Genomic DNA, 20,092 nt, shown 5'->3' on the forward strand with positions numbered 1-20,092 from the left:
ACGGGGAGCATGTGTTGCTAGATAAAGAGGACCAAAATAAAACAAAAACTAGATTGAACAACTAACTGCATGTACCGGTATATATAATGCTTTTAAATACTTTTTAAATTATTATTTATAGTTGCATTAATTGCTTAAAATTAATCATATTTGCACATGTTTATTTAAAAATTAGAATGCTGCACGAGAACAAATGTAAAGGGGTTTTAATACAGATGTGTTATGGCCTACGCAATTATAGGGACAATTTCTGACTTGATACTCGCCCAGTAGTCATCAACACCCTTCACAAGTGGAGGAAACCACAAACGGTCATTGATTAAAAACAAAAAAAGAAGAAAAAACAGAACGTCCATGAAATGTTTTTTTCTTTTTTCAAGCACATTTTATGTGGTGAAATAAGTGCAACAACACTTCATGCTTCTCTCTGATGAAAATCTTTGTGGAGATGCTGAGGTAACTAGTTGGCTGTACTGGGGCAAACGGGCTTCCATAGATATGATATTCACCTGCATAGAGAGGAAGAAAAGTATTTGAAAGAGGCTCCAGGGAGGTTAGAGCGCCCTCTATGCTCTGACGTGAGAAAAACAGCTCTGGTCCACTTCAGTTTCACTTTCTCTTGACTGGAAAAGGGTGAGTATCGCGAAGCTGAAGTTGGTTTCCAATTTATTTGTGTTGTGAACTAAGCTTTACAAATAGACGCCATATTACTCAGGATGATTCAGTGATTTCTGACGTCTATTTGTTTCTCCTTTCCACTTTCTTTTTTACAGGCTCATTTTATCGTGCTAAAGGGTAACCGAGAAGACACACGGAACAAAAATAAACTACCAAGCTGTCCTGTTTTTATTCCCCTCCGATAAAATGAACGGTTTGCTAAGGGAAATACGTAACCACAATTCAAGCGCAGCGAATACGCTTGAAAGTAAGTAATTCATTTATCGGATCTGCAACTAGACAGGCCTCTGCACTTCATTTCTACGGGCTCAATACAGGGACATATGATTCATACGCTTAATTCAGTTGTATTATCACTGTTGTTTTAACATGTAACCCTGAAAACCATTTTTCAGGAGCAGATTTCTGCACAGACTCAGAGATCCAGTCTCTAACAAGAGAAGACCTGCATGAGCTTTTCCCTGGATCTGACAGGCTAAAGTTGAGGAGGAAGATCTTTGAAATAATAAACAAGCATGTGTGTGTCCCCTATGCATTCATACAAACCTAGACTGATGCAGTGCATACTTACCTTTAGATTAATTCGCATTTTGTTGTATTTTAATCAGAAACCAATTGAGAGGCTCCTGAAAGATCTTAGAGGTTTCATCCCAGATGATTCTATAAAGGGTATGTTTTTCTTTTTTTTATGTATTTTAAAATGGGGATATCTTCAGAAAAGCATGATTGTATCAACCTTGTACTCTGTTCAGATGCCCTGACCAACAATGGGGTCTTGGTTGAATACCTCCATCTCCTGAAGGACATAAAAGCTCAGCTGAACAATGTGCAGAGTTTCCTTGAAGCACACATTAGTTTATTGGAGGACATCAAAGCTCAGCCACAGCAGAAACGTGATACAGGTTGAGTTTTCTCTTCATTTTCGTAAATCTTACAAGCATGCTTCATTGTATTGTAGCTTCATTTATCACAGTTTGTTTTTTCAAATGTTTATGCTGTTTCTAACAACTTGACTTATTTTTACTAAAAGGGTTTGTTTTTTTTAAACGCATGGTTAAGAGAAAAAAACAGCATCTAATTTACTCCGTTTAGATTTCTGTTTTGTACCTTTATCATAACACATTTTCCCACATGTTCTTCACGGCTAATGCTGGTTTCCAGTCCACAAAAAGCTCAAAAATATTTATGGCTTTCTGTTCATGTTTGAACTTTAATCTATTGCCTAATATTCTGTATAGACAAAAGTAGACAGATGCTTGTTTTTGCACACAGGGGATTGAAAACTGGAAGACAAAAGCTGATGTTTCAATTTAACAAATTCCCTAATGATTGATTGATTTGTTTTTTTTTTTGTTACTGTGTCATAGTTATGTTTAAGTTACAATTTCTCCTTTGATAGTGAATACTTTTTAATGTTGAGCAATAAATAAAATACAGCATATGAACTGAGGTTTACAATGACTCTGTGTTTCATAGGTTCTGCTGCTAAGGCACTGGCTGGTCCAACAAGTTCCTGTTTTGCAGCAAATGAAACCACTTCACAAAAATCTCCAGGCAAGTTTCACTTTCTCTCTGGTTTTTGCATTACTGACATTTAACCTCTTTTGTAATATATTAGTTGTATTAATAATTTTGAAAAGCTGAGCTCATTTGGAAGTAATTTTGAATGCTCTCTTAAAATGAAATTAAGCAATATATATATATATATATATATATATATATATATATATATATATATATATATATATATATATATATATATATATATCCATTCAATACTCTTTTTCAGTGCATGTAAACCAAAGTGCCGGGGTCTCCAGGTCAACAAGTTATCACTCTGTTGGTCGTTCCGAGATTGCACAAGGTAGCAATTGTCTTTATGATCTTCATATCTCTTGATAAATGTTTTTATGTGATGGTGAAGTTATTCGTATCTTTAAATAGTTTAACTCTGTGGCTGTAACTTCCCCCTTAGTGACGGTGAAGTACAACATGGTGATCAGTGGTCAGACATTTGAAGCCCATCATCAGATTCTGAGCCAAGTTAAGAGCTCAGCCCAGCAGCTGGACTTGGTGGAGAGCCAGAGCAGTGAGGATTGCCATGTCGTGTTGGTCTTCTGTCCAATTGTTTCACGTACAGGAACAGATGTGGAAGCAGCCATGAGAAACGTTACAGGTGAGACAATGAGTTTTTCCAGACTGCTGTATTGATTGTAAACTTACTTATATTTGTTTCCAATCAGACCTTTCTAGGCATGTACATTTTCAAATATGAGATAAGGTTCTTAAGATTAATTTATTAATATAAATAACAAATTACCATGTGTTACTTAAAGTAACCTTGCAAAGGTTTTTCAAAGCCTATAATTTTGCATTTTTGCTAATAACCTTTTGCCCTTCAAGGTGAGATAAAAATTAAAACATTTTTGCATCCAAGGGAGAAAGACTTACCGTAATCTTCCACTTACTATATTTTTTTGTTCTGATATTTGTTTTCCCTTTTGTTCTTCACAGGTGCTAAACCTGCCATTCTGGTCTTGATGCATCACTCTCATGAACCAAAGCATGTTGCCACAATGGGAACCTGGGACTACAACCCTAAGATTGTGCAGCATTTCAGTGTTTTCTATCATGAGAGATCAAATGGATTAATAAGCTGCAAAGAAAATAATGACGCCATCTCTGGAATACAGCAGGAATTATTAAAATATGGAGTACGTACAGAGCCCCCTTATTCTGTACATACTCCATATTCAGCTAGTGAGAAACAAGGCGGAGGTTTATTTAGCAGCATTTTTTCAAGATACAACTCATAGCTTGCGATGGATGTGCTGTGACAATTATAACAACCAACAGTGTAAAATAGTTTGGCAAGAAAAAGTTTAATGATTCAGATCTGCCTGTCCTTATACATGGTAATTGGGGGTGGTTAAGTGATTTAAAGTTAAGTCAGTGTTAATATTTATAGTTAATTCTTACATACTTTTTTGCCTAAAATAATAGAAGAAATTGTTAGACTGCATTGGTGAGAGGAAAGAAAACCACATGTTTATCTTTACTGTTTTGTGTAAATGTTTTCTGACATACCTGTGGCTTTAAACAGTGATTGTAATTCAACAAATAAACCATGTTTCAAAATGGTTGTCATAATTATTTTTAATCATAATCAAGACTTTATCAAACTAAGAAAACATTTGATAACAAAGTCCTTTTACATGTGATCTTGAGGTTTGTGTTGAATAATCTGGTCCACTGTGTAAGCACGTTTATTGCAAATATATGTTGGTGTTGCAATGTAACAAGTTCAAAAACAACATTTGACCAACGTCTTTTACTTTACAATTTAGTCAAATGATAAATTCAGTGTGCAAGTAACAGTATGAATGTTAGTGTAATGTTTGTACTTTTGACAAACATTACACTAACATTCATGTATAAGATTTTTCCAATCTCTTTGCTTATGCTTGAATTCCACTCACTAACCTTGATTTAGTGATAAAAAGCCCAAGAGCGTATACTGTACCTGACACCGTCTAGTTGAAATTAGTCAAAATACTGGACATTATTTCGAAGGAACACGCTCTTACTTTGAAGAGATGAATCGGAAGTTGGCAGTGTTTACAAAATGTTTCATCCGGTTTGTGCTATCAGCTAGCACACCTGCTAAAGTTCTGTTATTTTCTCCCTATTCCGGACCATTTTCTACCTAGGTGCAACACCAACATGGCTTCTGTGACATCAGCATGATGTTGAGTTAATTAAAAATGTGACTTTATTTGCAGTAGTTAGAAGCGGAGCTCTTTTCACTGTTAGCTCGTAGCTGTGTAGTAACAACAGATGTTCTGCAGCATTGATTTATTTCAACAGGTGTTAGCTTTAAGAAAGCAACATTAGTGGGGTGAATTTTCTTTTTGTAAGTATCCTGAACCTGGAACCCGTTTATATTAGTCTAAATATCATTGGTTTGACGTATCTGGCTACGATGTGTAAACTTAGCTAGAGTTAAATGCCACTCTCTGACTTGTTGGAAAAAAAAAAAAAGAAGAAAACTGTTAGCCTGTCATGATATTCGGCCGTGTGTTGTTGAGCCTCAGTTTGCACAGGTCGAAAAGTGTTTGCTCACAAAGACTGAATATCGTAAAGGAGCTCCGAGTTTGGAAGCTGCTTTCAAATTTTACCAACAGCTGTAGTAAATTGGAAGCTCTTAAAACACCGGTACACAGATTAAGACCTCAGGTAAGAAAACAAGCTTCATCTGCCATCAGATGCGTAAATAAAACTTGATGTATGAATAATTACACCATTTGTCTCTGTTTCAGATTGCAGTCCAGTCCTGTGTCTGTTCAGCAGCAGTGAGTGTTATGCAGCCAGCCAGCATCTCGTATGAAGGAGAGGCCAATGCTGTGGCCTCTGGTGGTGAAAATGACGAGGAGGAGGGTTGTACAGGTGGGACTGAAACCTTGGTTGAAGTGGAGGGGAGAATGCAACAAGATAAAATTAGTTTAACCAGTCAGGTTGATGCGATCAGCTTGGAGGTCCATGGAAGCATCGCAGACGCTGAAACCTCTACAGGGTTAAGTAAGTGAAAGCATACAGGGCTCAAATCATAACAACGTGGTTTGTTATCGTGTTGTGGCTGAGCTCTCTGGTCGGGTGGTTTAACTCTTTCAGATTTGTGGATGACATAGATTCATTGTATGAAATTATGTATTTTTCCATTTTGTTTTCAATTTAGAACCAGTGTTCTTTTTTTTTTTGTGCTTCCTCTTGTGGTGTGGTCAAGCAAAAATGCAACAATCGTTGTTAAAGGCCACACATTTTTATAACTCATTTTATGTGTTTATTATCTGCAGCTCCAGCAGCGTCAAGTGAAAAAAAATCAAAGAGGAGGATGAGGAGAGAGAGGATAAAGCTGATGAGGAGGAAGCTGAAATCAGCTGAAGCGTCTGCCAGTTTAATGTCGGAGCTTCCGTTTGCTCTGACCAGTCCCACTACATGGAAAGAGCTTGGCTGTATGTGCACCTTAGCTTTTCTTCAACTGTGTCAGTTTGACTAACATTGACCTGGCTGAATTAAAACCTGCTGGCCCGCTGTCTGCTTTCAGTTTCATGTAACTTATCTCCTCATATGTGTCCCCGCATAAGTTCCCACACCAGAGACATCCGAGAAGAAGAGGAAGAGAAAAAGAGGAGACATAGGGGGCAGAGTGGACAGCGAGGAGGATGGTGACCAGAAGAAAAAAAAGAAAGAGAGCCAAAGACCAAACTACTTTGTCTCCATACCTATTACAAACGCTGAGGTAGGAAAACCTGACATAGGCGCTAATCTCCCTATATTTTTGTGTTTGTCTGCAACACTTAGGTGTACACTTAAAAAAAAACTTGTTTAAGTAGAAAAATCCACCCTGTCTTTTTTTATGCCTATAAAGATTATTCTCTTTTCCTGAGTAGTTTGTATCTAGTATTTGAACTGAAACGTACCTGTGTTGTGACCACAAACTAGAACTCAATTGAAAGAATTGTGTATTTTGCTTGAATTAAAATGTTACATTTCGCAGCTCTCTCATTTGTTTCCTACACCATCCTCTCTCTTATTGTTCATAATAAAGTGGATATTTAATTTCCAGGAGTAAACTTTGTGTTTGTCAGAGTAAATCGACGTCTTTCTGTTGCCAGTAACTGAAAGCAAATGTTTCCAACGGCAGATAAAGTCACTTGTGAAAGAGGTGCAAGAGGCCGTGCTTCGGCAGGAGCCCCGACTTGCCAAAGCCATGATCCCAGTCCCGACCCTTCACATCACACTACTGGTCACTCATCTGGCCAGTGAGGAGCAAATAGAGCTGTGAGTAAGAAATGATTAGAAATTTGAACACAAAACATTGAGAAAATTGTTGGGGTTTTTTTTTTTACCATTCTGGAGTGAATTAATTGATAATGTTGATCAAATAGAAACAAAAACAAGCTTTTCTGACATCAGGAATATTCACTCTTGATTTTTCTCTCTCAGTTTCCTCCAGTGCAGCAGGGCTGCTTACCCAATTAAAGAGAAATTCAGATGATGTTTAGAGATGATTTAATACCCAGGGATTATGTGAAGCAACAGCAGAGACCAGGGGAAATATTAACCAAATGCAGGGATTGTGACTTCAGCTGTCTTTTTTTATATAAAAGAACACACGCACGTCTAATAACATATTCTACTCTGAAATTGAATCAAACAGAGACCCATCAAATTATTTTAAGCCAACATGTATGTCTGTGTAGTACGTGCAGTATTGTGCTGAGGTTCCTTTTAATTGAGTGGTTTTGCTGTTTTTTTCATTCTGAATGCAAGTCGGCCATTTAAGTATTCCAGTAGTTATTGGTGAAGTGCTGTGATGTAAAAAAAAAAGTATGGAATTTTGTTTTATGATTATCTAGGTATAGATAAGTTTAAAAAAAAAAGAAAGAGAATAGAGGATGGATAAATATTTGACTTTCTTACATTTTTCCATCTTTCATATTTATTTATTTTTTTAATTGGTGTTTTGGCATTGATTTATGGTAATCAGACTCACTTTGTCTTTGATTTGCCAAATCACACCTTGATTTTGACATTTTACCCTCCAGTATTTTGCACTAACTGATTGAATACTCAAAAAATTCAAATTGGGCCATTACTTTAAATTCAGCTTCAACTGGATCAAGTGGTTCTTAAATAAGGTGTAAACTACCAGCAAAACCCCCCAAACCTTTTTTTTAGGAACTTTTGGAGACGACATGAACACAGCTAAGTTCATATTTATTTATTTGATAACATACAAAAATTTGGGTTAAATGAAAATTACGTTTAATGTCTAGTTAAAGGTAGCTATTTTTAATCTGTCAAACAAGCATCATTGAAACGTATTCCAATTTACTGAATAGAACTCTACATGATACCTTTGAACTGTTTTGACCAAATGAAATGTAAACATATTAATAGTCATGCTGCTGTTGCACAGTAATCATCTGTTAAGTATTTACTTTCAGTGCACATTCTTTGGCACATTTATTATCAAAATATTTCAATTAGAAATATTCAATAAACTGCATAAACTTAAATGCGGCTAAAATGCTACCAGTTTTGTACTGGTGTGGGAAGTAAAAGCTGCCCTGTTATTATAAAAATGAGCAGCTCAGGCTGATCCATCTAAGTATGTTTCCACAGCATGTCATGCAGAGATACATATTCAAAATCTGCATGAGGAAGACTCTGAGTTTAATAACTTATGTTATTACGTAACACGGCAGGGAGAGAGGGGGGGGGGATTAGGCGGCGACCTGCTCTGTGTGTACTGATGTGGGTGTTATTATCATTATTATTATTATTTATTTCTCAGTGCGGCTGCCGTGCTGGCGCAGGCCGAGCCGTCAGTGGCCGAGCTGCTGGGGGGGCGGGACCTGGTGCTGCCCTTCTCGGGAATCCGTCATTTCAGGAAGGAGGTGGTGTTTGTTGGGCTGGACGGCGGAGAACACAGACCCACACTGGACAGCCTCGCAGGTCAGAGTCTGTTATCAGCGCTTCTACGTAGCAGTCAGACAAGTGTGAAGGTTGCTAATTAGGAATTATGTCTTTATTATTATTGAGCGTGCTTCATTAAGCCTTAATGTGATAGGTTTTGCTTGTGGTACTCTCTGGAGGGATGCCTGAAGGCAGGCTTGCTTCTGCATCTGTTTGTTGTCTTTGTTAATAATTTAAACTTTATTGCAGCTGGATGATCTTTCTCATAAGCTAACTGTGTGACAGACATATTTAGGTGGCTTGAGGTAAATTTTGCATTTTGGGATGCAAAAGGTAAAATCTGAACTTGATCACCTGGGAACAAAGTCAGAGCTTTCACACACCTCACTGATTACATCTAGTCATAGAATGAGCAGTTCGGTGTGTTTTTCATTGTGTTTAAAGCTGTGCGTTTCTATCTTTGCATATATATGTCAAGGATTTGTTTGAATGTGTGATTTGGATGTGTGCCTCATATGGTGGTTGAAATGCTAAGCCAACATTCCTAAGAGGATTCCCGTCATGCTCACCAGCTAAAACAAGAATGATCTCTAAATTCAAAACTGCACTCTTCAGTTTATTTAGAAATATGGATTGTTTTCAAGCAGTAGAAACGTGGACAAGTATGACACACAATAAGGAAGCTTAACAAGTTTGCCATTCTTGAGATATTAGATTATTATTATTATTATTATTATTATTATTATTATTATTATTATTATTATTATTATTATACATTTTCCTTTTTTTGTCCAGTTTCAAAAATGTCTTATTTAGAGTGGTCCAGGTATTTTTCAGCTTCACATTCAGGATATTTACTTCTCATATTTGGGCAAATGCTACTAATATTCTGGTAAATGCCACTTTAAAAAAAAAAAAAATCAAAGATTCAGTAGTCGTAATTATGTTTTTATGAAATAGGAACAAATTTTTGAACTTTTTTTACATAACGATACAATGATCACAGATGAATGGTTTCCATGGAGAGAGTTAATCTGGACCATCCACCATGAATGGGGTCGCTTTGAGAGTCTCACTGTATGATACTCTGCAGTACAAATTCAGTCTTACTGTATTAAAGCATAAATCTAATACAGTATAAATCAGATAGATTAGCTTAACTACCTGATTTAAAAGAAAATGTACGGCTTGATTTAATTACTTGTATTCAGTGCGACACATTGAATACTGCAGTTAGCCCTTTTCTTTAAGATTTGCTTTTTTGATTTAGATTCACTAACAAATAGAAATTATTCAGATCATAAACGTAATCTCAATTCTGTAGTAATGTATGTAAATTACTGTATGATTGGATTAAATTGATTTTGTTTCTGGAAAGTGCTTGAGACCACATGTTTTGGAAATTGGTGCTCTATAAATAAACTGAATTGAAGTTGTAGCTTTCAGGCGTGCAGAATATTTCCCCCTTTTTTTTCCATTCTCCTCTTCATAGATAAAGACGAGCATAATACGCTATTATTAGCTAGCCTGCACTCTGCTGCTTAACAGACATGCTGTGTCGAGCTTCCCTGCTGTAGTTTTAAAACCCGGTTCTTTCGCAGCTACACTGGATGTTTCTTTACTTCCAGCTCTATGCGCATCCGTGTTTTTGAAGAGCAGTAACGGTTCCGAACTGCCGGATTTGTCTTTTGTTGGAAGCAGCTGAACATTTTTAGTTTTTTTTTTTTTTAATCCTGCTGAGCAGCAACAGGTTTGTGAAGGTGGTGCTGTGTTGCATTAGCCTCATTACAGTCAGAGAAAAATAGTCACTCTTTTCTCTGCCCTTTTAATGAAAAAATATGCTAAACAGTGGGAGATGTCAAATTGTCGTGGTTTTGAAACCATAATTAAAAAAAAAAAAATTATTATACTTGATACCAGTAACGAGAGCCTGCCTGCCTTCCATACAAATCTACTCTGCATCAGCACTTTCTGCATTTTTCCTCTCTGGCGTGTTACCTTTCTAAATCAGGTACTAATTATTTTAGACTATTTGTCCAAATGCATTTGGTTAGTTATGAGCTGTAACTTCTTCCTGCAATTCTTTTTGAAAATTTTACAAAGACGTCGTATCACTAAAATGACTTTTTGTCAAATGCTTTGAGCGCAGCATAAACATTCCTCGTGTGATACAATTGGTTATGCTAACTACGACCAAAAGTTGAGGTTCTGAAGTCTTTGTATCCTTGTGAGGTCCTGCATGCAGGAGCATTTTACACCAGTTAGATCTTAGCATCATGCATATAAGGTAAAACATGGTTGATAGAAGAAGAGAGGCTGGTATTTTTGTTTTTAATCTCAAACTGAATTTCCATGTAGCAGCTGGAACAAATGAAGGATAAGACGGCAAGTTAGAGCCTCTTGTCATCCTGTCTGCTCTCTCCACCGCTGCTATTGATTATATACTAACCTTTCTCTCCCTGCAGAGTTTCTCTTCTAAAAATACCTCTCTAGCTTTCCACTAAACCTCATCAGCTGGTGGGTGTTTGTTTTCTGCATGTGTTTATCTGTCTTTGCAGCCTATTTGTTTACGAGTTGTTGTTGTTGTTTTTTTTATCTTTTGTGTGATTTGCCTACAATGCAGTGTTTTTCATTACCTGTGAACTAACATTGTTCCCCTTTTGATATTGGCAATAAAGCTATTGTGTTAATTGTTTTTACTTTACTTTCCGGTTGTGATTATTGTTGTGTTTTTATTATAATTTTGCAGCAAAGTCTGAATGGGGGGGGAAATAAAACGCATATCTTTCACGTGTGTTGCAGAGTTGGTGCGCAGGCGTTTCGAGGAGCAAGGTCTCCTGCAGGGAGACTGCCGTGACTTCGAGCCCCATCTCACCGTCATGAAGCTGTCAAGAGCGTCAAAACTCCGATTTCAGGCATGAACCTGCAACAAACACTATAGAGAAAATACAACAAAATTGTATTTGTTTTCTCCCATGAAGCCCAGTTTTTCTTCTTTTTTATTGTTTGCTAAAAAAAAAAACGACTCACTAATAAACTTTTAAATAAATCTTTTAATCTTCCTTTCAGTTGTTTGTGAAATGTTTATCTTGCATAACTTTTCCTCTTGTTACACCTAGCCATTATAAGTTCATGTGAATATAGATTTGTTTCGTCATTTTCATCTCGGATAAATGCAGGGAATAAAGCAGAAGAACATCACAATATGTGACGTTATGTAAATACCATGCACAGTAATGGGAATCTGACAGAAGTAGAAGAAGCAAAAAGAAATGTCTGTTAGAATAGAAGTGTCACAGGAAGGACTGCATCTATTTTTTTTTTTTTTTTATCCTGTTGACATTTGATGGAAGCTCTTCCTGTCTGGCGCCTACCAGACAATGTCACTGTTGTGTTACCAAGAGGATGTAAGTGTCATAAAACGGATGATTTATTCACTAAGAACTATTTTTGTTTTCTTATCTCCAACCAGGGAATAAAACGAGTGGAGCCAGGCCTTTACTCCGACTACACAGACAAGTAAGTACGCCTTTCGTCTGCAAGCAGCCCATACCAAAGCAGTGGGGTGCATAGATTTTGTTTGATGGGATTTTGTGGGTATTAACACTGGCTCATTAGATGGCAGTAATTTATGCTGTGTGAGACTGGTTTAGATAATTTGAAAAATATGTTTTGCTGCTTTTTATGAATAATACATTGGTGTAAAAACAAATCATTATCAAGGCCCAACTTCATGCCGGATTAAGAAGATTGCAAGGTGTCCTGGACTCTAATATCCCTGCAATCTCTGTTGGATTTTGGCAAATCTAGAAAAACAAATTCCAGTAGGAAGTTAGTCCAGTTCGCAGTCTGAAGCTGTCTTTGCAATTATGTAAATGTATTATTTATTCAATGAGCAGCCAATCACACATGTTCCTTCTCTTTCATCAGCTTTGTTAAAGAGGATGCCAGAATTTATTTAGACAGTTACATTATACCTTTGAAACTGCAGTGGCCAGTCTACATGCGCAATTTGGAGTAGTTTGTGTTTCTGGGGGTCACAACCACAAGGAGATCAGCTCACACCGATCTTCTTGTAAGAGAGGCCTGATTATACCTGGACATGTTCTGGAGGACTTCTCCAAATTCCTACAGAGGATCCACTTTTTGGATGATTTGTGTTGTTACGGTGAAATCTTAATCTTGTGTGAGGGTGGGCCCTTAAATGGTATCAAATGTATTAAAGCTGCAAACCAAATCTAATCACCTCTGTGTCACTTGTTTTTGGTGCTGATTGCTTTAAGATGGCTGTAAACACTGATGTGCAATCTTTCTTTAACGCTCAGATTTTTTGGAAACCAGACAGTGGAGCGTTTGGATTTGTGTTCCATGTTAAAAAAGAAGCAGCAAGACGGATATTACCACACCGAGACCTCACTACAACTAGGTAAGTGTGAGTCTCCGGTTCTTTATACATCCACCAGAGGGTGCCGTCACTTTGCATATAGGATTGTGAATTTCCTTGTCCATGTAGGTTTTAATATCAACGGGTAAAATCGTCTCACAGCACCCTGTTTTCGGATTTAATTGCCTCCATTTGTGTCTCTTTCATTGAAGCTGAGCCGTCGTCCGTATTTGTTATTCGTTACAACACGTGAAGCTTGGACTCATTTATGTTGCAGAGGGTCGGTAAACCTGGAGGTTGTTTTGTTCCTCACGGTCGCCAGGTGACCGTTTGATTGGGAGAGTTTTCATAGAGTCATGCTTTTTAAACACCGTTTAAGCTCACATGGGCATCAAAGGTTCGACGTAAGACAAACTGGCATAATGGAGCGCGGTGGGGTTACTCTGGAGCTCATTTCCATTTCAGACTCTGCTTCCCAGTTGCTCATTACCGCCCTGCCAGCGCTGTGTAGCAAATCCCGGTCATGTTGTAAAATACAAGCGCCAGGGCTAATGAAAGTAGTACAGAAGGTGTGCGAGTTACAGCTGTGGTGCTTTAGGAAATAAAGTCGTTTTTTAGTAGGTTCAACATGTGTTTATGTAGATTTTGAAGTAGTGTGTTGTTGATGTATTAGTTGTAGCCGGAAGTCTCAGTGACTCATTGAGCAGCTTGTTAATGAATTTCAGTTTTATCAACTCATTACATAATGGGTACAAGACATTTGTCCGTCCATATGCGTTCGTGTAAGTAGGTCCTAAAGTTTGATTGGGTGTAATTTGTTGCTAAAGCATGCAGCCATAATTCACAGTTGGACCATATGCTTTTTTTTTCCCCAATAAATGTGAGTCTTAATAAAAGTGAATATTGCAAAAACACTCAGAAAGTGATTGCGGGATATGGTAAAGATTAAATACAGCAGATTGATGTATTTGAACAATTTAAATCTGTCAGCTTTTTGCTGCTTGATGCAAATAAGTTTTTGGGAGAAATTGAATATCACACAAATCTTAAAATTTATGTAATTTTAAGATTTACACAGCTGATCCTCTCTGAGAAATCAGAGAGTATCAACCCTCTGAAATATGTTCATGTAGGATACAGTAATGATCACTGAGCAGCCGTCCTGCTCTCATTAGTCGCCTTACCCTAAGAGAATAACAAGCTTCTCACTTTGTATTTGGTTCTGGAGTCGCTTAATACAAGCAATGCAACAGTTGTAGCCCTTATCGTGGATACATCCATGTGGGGTGGCTTCTGTAATGGGTTTATTCATGGATGCAGTTATCCCTCTTGGAACAATGCGTTTTCCTTCCACCGAACTTTCTAGTAACATTCTTGGATGCAACTTATTTAGCGATTTCATCTCCTTCCATCCATTCTCAGACTTTTTGCTGGTACCATATGTAGGGCCTTCATGCTGTACCTGCATTTGCCTTAAATTAATAATGAATGCTGATATTTTGTCATTCTAAATGACTGAAAGTATGAAAAGGTTTTACATTTTTACCTGAAAAATGTGGAGCTATCCTAAAGCCAGCAGTCCTCTGAATTTTGAAAGTGGTTTTCGCTAAAATGTTCAATAAAATCATTTTCAAAATTGTATTAAAATGTTCTTTTCATTTTTTATTGTATTATTCAAATTTTTAAATTAAGCTTTACTTATAATCTGAATTACAGAAATAAATGAACAGTTTCATGATGTGCTAATCAGATTAAATTCACCAGTTATTACATGTCCAATAATAATAATAAATAATAGTCACAGGTCACTTACCAGCATCATTACAGCTATCATTTTCCCCTGCTGTTGAAACACAGTTACACAGTGCTGTCCCTCCCCCACCTGTTTCTGTACACTTCCAGTGTTTCTCCTGTTTTTTTTTTTGTTTTTTTTTTGTGCAATAAAGACGAATTTGACTGTAGAAAAATCCTGAAGGCAGCTGCAGTGTGGGAACTCGATGAGCGCCATCCATCACTCTTATTAAAATAAAACCGGTTTGAAACTACAGTAAGCAATTTCATTATGCAGCTGACTGCAGCCTGACTAATTAAGCAACTAATATCAGCTTCATAACTCATTAGTGTTATTATCATCATCATCATCATCATCATATCTTTATTCCAGACACAAAAAAGGTCCAAAGTAAAAGGGTAAAACAACCAAATAAAAAATTATATTATCCACAATAAACAAGTGCAAATTACTAATAAGTTTAACAAGAGCTTTAGCTTCTGTTAATTATGCTTACCAGTAGGTAAAGGTAATCAACATGTTATTTATTTCCTGCAGCAGCATAAATAACCATTGCTTTTCTCCTTAGAATAAAATAAAATAAAATAGATCATAATTTAGTTAAACCATTAACACGCAATTTAAGCCTCAACTAAGAAAAACATCTGACTTTTAAATAATAAAATAAAGTGTAGAAAATGTAAATTGTCACTTTCATTCGAGCCAACAGGATCAACGTGTTATTCACACTGACTATCACAGGTTGACAAAGAGTAGCAAAACGGCGCTTCCTTTATCCCACTGTCAAGTTTACTAATAGCTGTGGGTGCGGGGGTGTGTGAGTGACGGAGAGCTGTCAGTTTCAGTAGAAGTGGGCTGCCACGGTGTTTCGTGGATCACTGGATTTCACAGGAGAGTGGCAGTGTGTGTGTGTGTGAGTGCGTGGGGAGTGAGAAACGGAGCAGAGGGATGTTTACCTCACACATCCCTTCATCAAAAGGAAGCTTGTGTTTTTGCGAAGAGCTTTCCCAAAACAAGACATGCATATTTAAAGCTGAACATCATCTGGGGTGTTTCGCAGCAGAGGACGATAAACTGGAGCGTTTACAAACAGAGTGATGATTCTTGCTGGTGGAAGTGAAGGGAATTGCTCAGATAAACATACTTTTTGTGCATTTCTCTTCCCGTCATTGTCCCAGAAGTTATGAAATTAACAATTTAAGGATGCCCAGTCGAATAAAAACCTCATTCTGATCAAGCATGTGGCGACAGTCGAGAGTAAGAACTCTATCTGTTGATAGAAAGTAGGTAGAAAATAAGCCAATTAAAGGAAGAACAACAAGCATAGTGACTTGAAAAAAGTAAACATTGTGTAGCAAAAATACACAAATAAAGAGTAATTTGAAAGGATCTAATAATTTGACCGAAGTGGGTATTACCCGTTTGTTCCTAATGTTAAAAATAATTAGTAAGATGTAAAACATCAGAATTCGTACTTGGCATGCTCCCACGCTCTTTTGTGCTCTTAAGATCTTTTTTGAAAACCCTCCTGAAATGATAATCAGTGGAAATAATGTTAAATAGGTTTGTGCAATCCTCCCAACAATTAAAAAAAGAAGCAACTGATGATGCATCTGAATATTATTGCTATTTTTTTAAATGTAGTCTCTGGGCTGTGGAACCCTTGGGTAATATAACAGTGGAAGTCACATAGAGAGAGAACAAATAACAAAAATGCATGCACCCTAGTTGATTTAAATGTCTTGTTTACCCGTTTTTCACTGCAAAAATCTACGACTTTTTTTTATTTTGTTGATATATCGCTCTTCACAAAGGATTTCCCTCCTTTAGGCCTCCGTGTGTTTACAGAGGTCTTTTCTTCAAGCTGTTCTGTCACAGCAATGCTGTACATGTACCTGATGATAACCATCAGTGCTACTCCTGACCAGAGCTTTGCAGACCCCTGCTCTGGGCGGAAGCTGAAACCTTTCTTAAGGCGAGTTAATGGAAATCATTTTCTCAGCAGGTGCTGAGGCTTATTCTTGTTGGGATATACCCAGAATCTCCCATGGAATGAGCCTCAACTTGCTCCTGTTAAGGGAGCAAGTTGCTTTCCGCCACTTTTATTTGAGATTGTACCATTTGTGTCTGAGTCGGGATAAAGGCGACACATGATGGTAAAAGAATCCATGTTTTTATTCGCTCAAACAGATATGTACATTTCACATTTAATTATATAAAACAGATGTAATACAACTGAAATGATTGGTACAGCAGCAGGAGCTTCTACAGGAACGGTTCTTCCATATCCTGATTGAGTTGCTGTGCTGCACCCAACTTTTTAAAAAGAAAAATCTAGGACTATTCGTTTCACTTTTAATTAAAAGCAGCATGAGAACTGAAGTGAAAAAGAAAGCATTCAGCATTCTGAAAGTCCCCTTGGTTTAAAAGAGGCCAGCATTCACAGTTGGGCTTTAAATATCCATAGTCTGAGGCCAAAACACATGATGAGCAGTGTGTGGCATCACTCTCTCCTTGGGAGGGCCTTTGTTCAGCCAACACTCTGTAGTTTCACGGCTGACACAAAAATAATCACGAGGCAACCATAAAAAAAAAAAAATAAATAAATAAAAGTGATTCTTTTATACACAGTTCAACTAATTTACCTAAGAAAGTGCTCATACTGTAAATAGTTTAAAGCAGTGTCTCTCCTACAGGGCAGCTTCAAGTCAATCTGGCACGAGGCCTGGAAATGAAGAAATGCTTTTCTAAGTTATCATGTTTTTATTTTACTTTTGATTGATGTGTTTCTTCTTTGCTAAATAGACTAGTTTAAATCACACACACACAAAAAAAAACAACGTAATTTGGTTTTATTTTAAGTGAAAAATCCCAATTAGAAAGACTTGGAGCTTTTATTTCTCTCAAAAAAAAAAAAAAAAAAAAAAACGTAATTTGGTTTTATTTTAAGTGAAAAATCCCAATTAGAAAGACTTGGAGCTTTTATTTCTCTCAAAACTAGACTGATCAATGTTAATCACCGATTTTCAGTCTGCTGTGTGTTAGATATTGTTGAAGAGCTTACAAAATGTACTTTCAAGAGTCTGTTTAATTCAAACTGTACATATGCTACTCTAGAAAAGTTTTGGCTAATGTTAGCTGCTTTACTCTCTGTTTTGATGCGACTCCTTTAAATTCAAGCCTTTACATCAGACTCGGCATTTCCAGTTCTTTGTGTGTGGGCAAACCTTTCAGGAAAACGTTGTTCTTCTGCTTCATAAACTTAACGGTTTCGGTTTGAACAATTTAAATTTCGACATCAAGCGTTTCAGCTGCTCCTTGTGGAGCTTTTGCACGTGGCCTATAACACAGTTTTGCGAGATGGCAATATAAAAACAGCTTTTTATAAAAGCGGTAGGGCAAACTGCAACCACACATTTTGCTGGGGTTGAGGCAGACCATAAAATTTAGAATGTCAATCAAGAGACCATCGGATAGCAGACATCCCTTGTTTAGATTAGCTTCAGACATTAAATTAATAATGTCATACGTTGTTATAGAAACATCACTGAAAGATGGTTTATAAAACAACATGGATGCACTGGTTCTTGACGGCATCAGAGTCCAAAACATCCCTTATATCTAACAGGAAGCCAGTAGGTTTACTAAGGCTTTTAGTGGTGAATCTCAGTGGACGGTGTCCGATTGTGTTTATAGACATGTTAATCCTGTAATCCCGTAAAACATAATCCACAACGGAGTCTGTTATTTACTGTCCAATAGTTCAGGGTTGTATGATGAGAGGGGGGATGCCAGAATATAAGGAGAATACTACAACGACAACTCGAGATTAATTGTTTATAGTAATAAACATTATGTTTGACATGCAGGGATTTGGCATAATTACCTCCAGACCTTTTTTTGTCAGCATCAAACGGTGCATAAAAGGTTTTAAAGCCAGAGCACTCTGAGGAGGAATATTTAAGTTTCTCTCTGTTCTCTTTCTCCACGCTGCTCTGTAGGAATGTGACAGCGACGTGTAAGCTCAGAAACAATTTAAGGCGACTGTGTGTGTGTGTGTGTGTGTGTGTGTGTGTGTGTGTGTGTGTGTGTGCGTGTGCGTGTGTGTGTGTGTGTGATGAGGAAACCATCAGCATTGTGTCAGCAACAAGACCACTTGTTACGTAAAATGTAAGGAATGTTTAAACAGTTTGATTTTCACTTCGCTGGACAGATCGTCGTTCTTTGTGAAGGAGCGCTTTTTTAAGTGAGGTGAACTTCAGAATATCCAAAGATCGTAGTCTTCTTGACGGTGCAGGGTTTGTTTTTTTCTTCCAGATGGCCCATGCGACACCCTCAGCTGATCTGTGTGGGTGAGACGGTTTCAGGAAAACGACACGTGTGGCTGCTGGCGTTTACAGTATGAAGCGGTCACACTCGCAGCTGCTTATCCAGAAACAACAGAAACTGTATCTGAGCATTAATGCTTACAAACTGCAGCCCACACACTTAGATGCGCGGCATTACAGCTGCAAACGTTTGTTAATGAAGCCACTTCTTTGGTCTGTGGCATTTTAGTATTTAACCAAGACGAGGTTACGCTTGCAAAGGCTGTACTGCTTGATGTATTCTTTTTTTCTTTTTTTTTCTCTCTCTGTTAAAATCTTTCGCTAGCAGTCATTTTCTGCTCACTGGCCAAAAATCCAGATGAATCACTATAATCATTTGCATATCAGAGAGCAAATATCCCTCTGGAGACGTACAGAATCTGAAAGAAATCTCACAGGAAAGTGATGACAAAAGACAGTTAAATTTTGCCCACGGTGTGAAATAATTTAACTGCTTTTGTAAGCGAAGGGCTAGAACTAAAACCGTGTACATTTCTAAGTCATATTGACATTACTTTGGTTACAAACAGATTTTTGCATTGTTGTTTTTTGTTTTGCTTTTTGACTGATTCTAATCAGCTGGAAGGAAAATGAGGTTCAGACTGCGAAACAAATCAATTACCACTGAACCTTTACCCTATTGAAAGTTTTAAGTGTTAATGTGTTAAAGCAAAGGTCACCATCTGAATTTGCTCAAGAGCCAGAATGTGTAATAGGCAGTCTTTCTTTTAATTATCCATGTTTCTGAAAATAATGAGCGGTTTCAGATTATGAGGCCTAACGCTTCTAATGGGGGATCCTGAATGTGTCTGCAGAGCAGTAGAAAGGCAAAGGTGGATTACTTTCTAACTTTTCATGGGGACACTTGGAAACGAAGGCCTATAATTTGCGCACGCCATTTTAAAAATCTGTAAATTTGCACAATAAACACTTTAACATCTACCATATTACATGGAAGTAGTAGTTCCAGTACTCTTCATGTTTTGCGTTTGACATGAATGTTCATTATTAGTAGGAATTAAAAAACAGCAAAAAGAAAAAATGCACTTCCAAACTCAAAATTTTACCATCACAAATTGATGCGAACCAAATGAATTTTACTATACAGTTTTCAGCTAATAACAAGCAAAAATGAAAAAAATACATAAAATAATTATTATGTAATGAAAAATATTTAGGTGTATTCTGTAGTTTACAAAATATTTCTCCAAAAAACAAATCAAGTTGTTAAAAAAGGTTTTTATTTTATTTAGAACAACTGATAAAAATCGTACCCTGCTGTTAATTATTTAATCTACCGAGCTGGACACATTGATTTGTCGTGTTGTATTCTATAACATTTAAGCAGTTGTTTCAAATCTGATTAGTCACTCAGGGACAAAAATTTAT

The 20,092-nt window shown here is 37.1% G+C and overlaps 2 protein-coding genes across 4 annotated transcripts in view; both read left to right on the plus strand.

Moving 5' to 3' along the window:
- The first annotated feature begins 409 nt into the window (after positions 1-409).
- LOC103144157 (uncharacterized) lies at positions 410-3,816 on the plus strand. The gene is made up of 9 exons (XM_007561006.2): positions 410-633; positions 774-925; positions 1,074-1,195; positions 1,287-1,347; positions 1,431-1,580; positions 2,155-2,232; positions 2,468-2,542; positions 2,654-2,854; positions 3,193-3,816. The coding sequence occupies exons 2-9, from the start codon at positions 865-867 to the stop codon at positions 3,492-3,494; spliced, it is 1,050 nt and encodes a 349-aa protein (XP_007561068.1). The 5' UTR covers positions 410-633; positions 774-864; the 3' UTR covers positions 3,495-3,816.
- A 455-nt stretch (positions 3,817-4,271) lies between these two features.
- akap7 (A-kinase anchoring protein 7) overlaps positions 4,272-20,092 on the plus strand; it is a 47,944-nt gene continuing 32,123 nt past the window's right edge. The window contains exons 1-9 of one of the 3 annotated variants that reach the window (XM_016675877.1): positions 4,272-4,914; positions 4,998-5,256; positions 5,538-5,690; positions 5,823-5,977; positions 6,383-6,519; positions 8,039-8,199; positions 10,963-11,075; positions 11,633-11,679; positions 12,486-12,586. In XM_016675877.1, the coding sequence (XP_016531363.1) occupies positions 4,741-4,914; positions 4,998-5,256; positions 5,538-5,690; positions 5,823-5,977; positions 6,383-6,519; positions 8,039-8,199; positions 10,963-11,075; positions 11,633-11,679; positions 12,486-12,586 (1,300 nt within the window). In that variant the 5' untranslated portion in view covers positions 4,272-4,740. Of the gene's footprint in view, positions 4,915-4,997; positions 5,257-5,531; positions 5,691-5,822; positions 5,978-6,382; positions 6,520-8,038; positions 8,200-10,962; positions 11,076-11,632; positions 11,680-12,485; positions 12,587-20,092 lie in introns of all 3 variants that reach the window. The other 2 variants (XM_007561007.2, XM_007561009.2) reach the window with 2 other exon arrangements.

This window comes from Poecilia formosa, unplaced genomic scaffold (assembly GCF_000485575.1).
Source record: "Poecilia formosa unplaced genomic scaffold, Poecilia_formosa-5.1.2 Scaffold122, whole genome shotgun sequence".
Lineage (NCBI taxonomy): Eukaryota > Metazoa > Chordata > Actinopteri > Cyprinodontiformes > Poeciliidae > Poecilia > Poecilia formosa.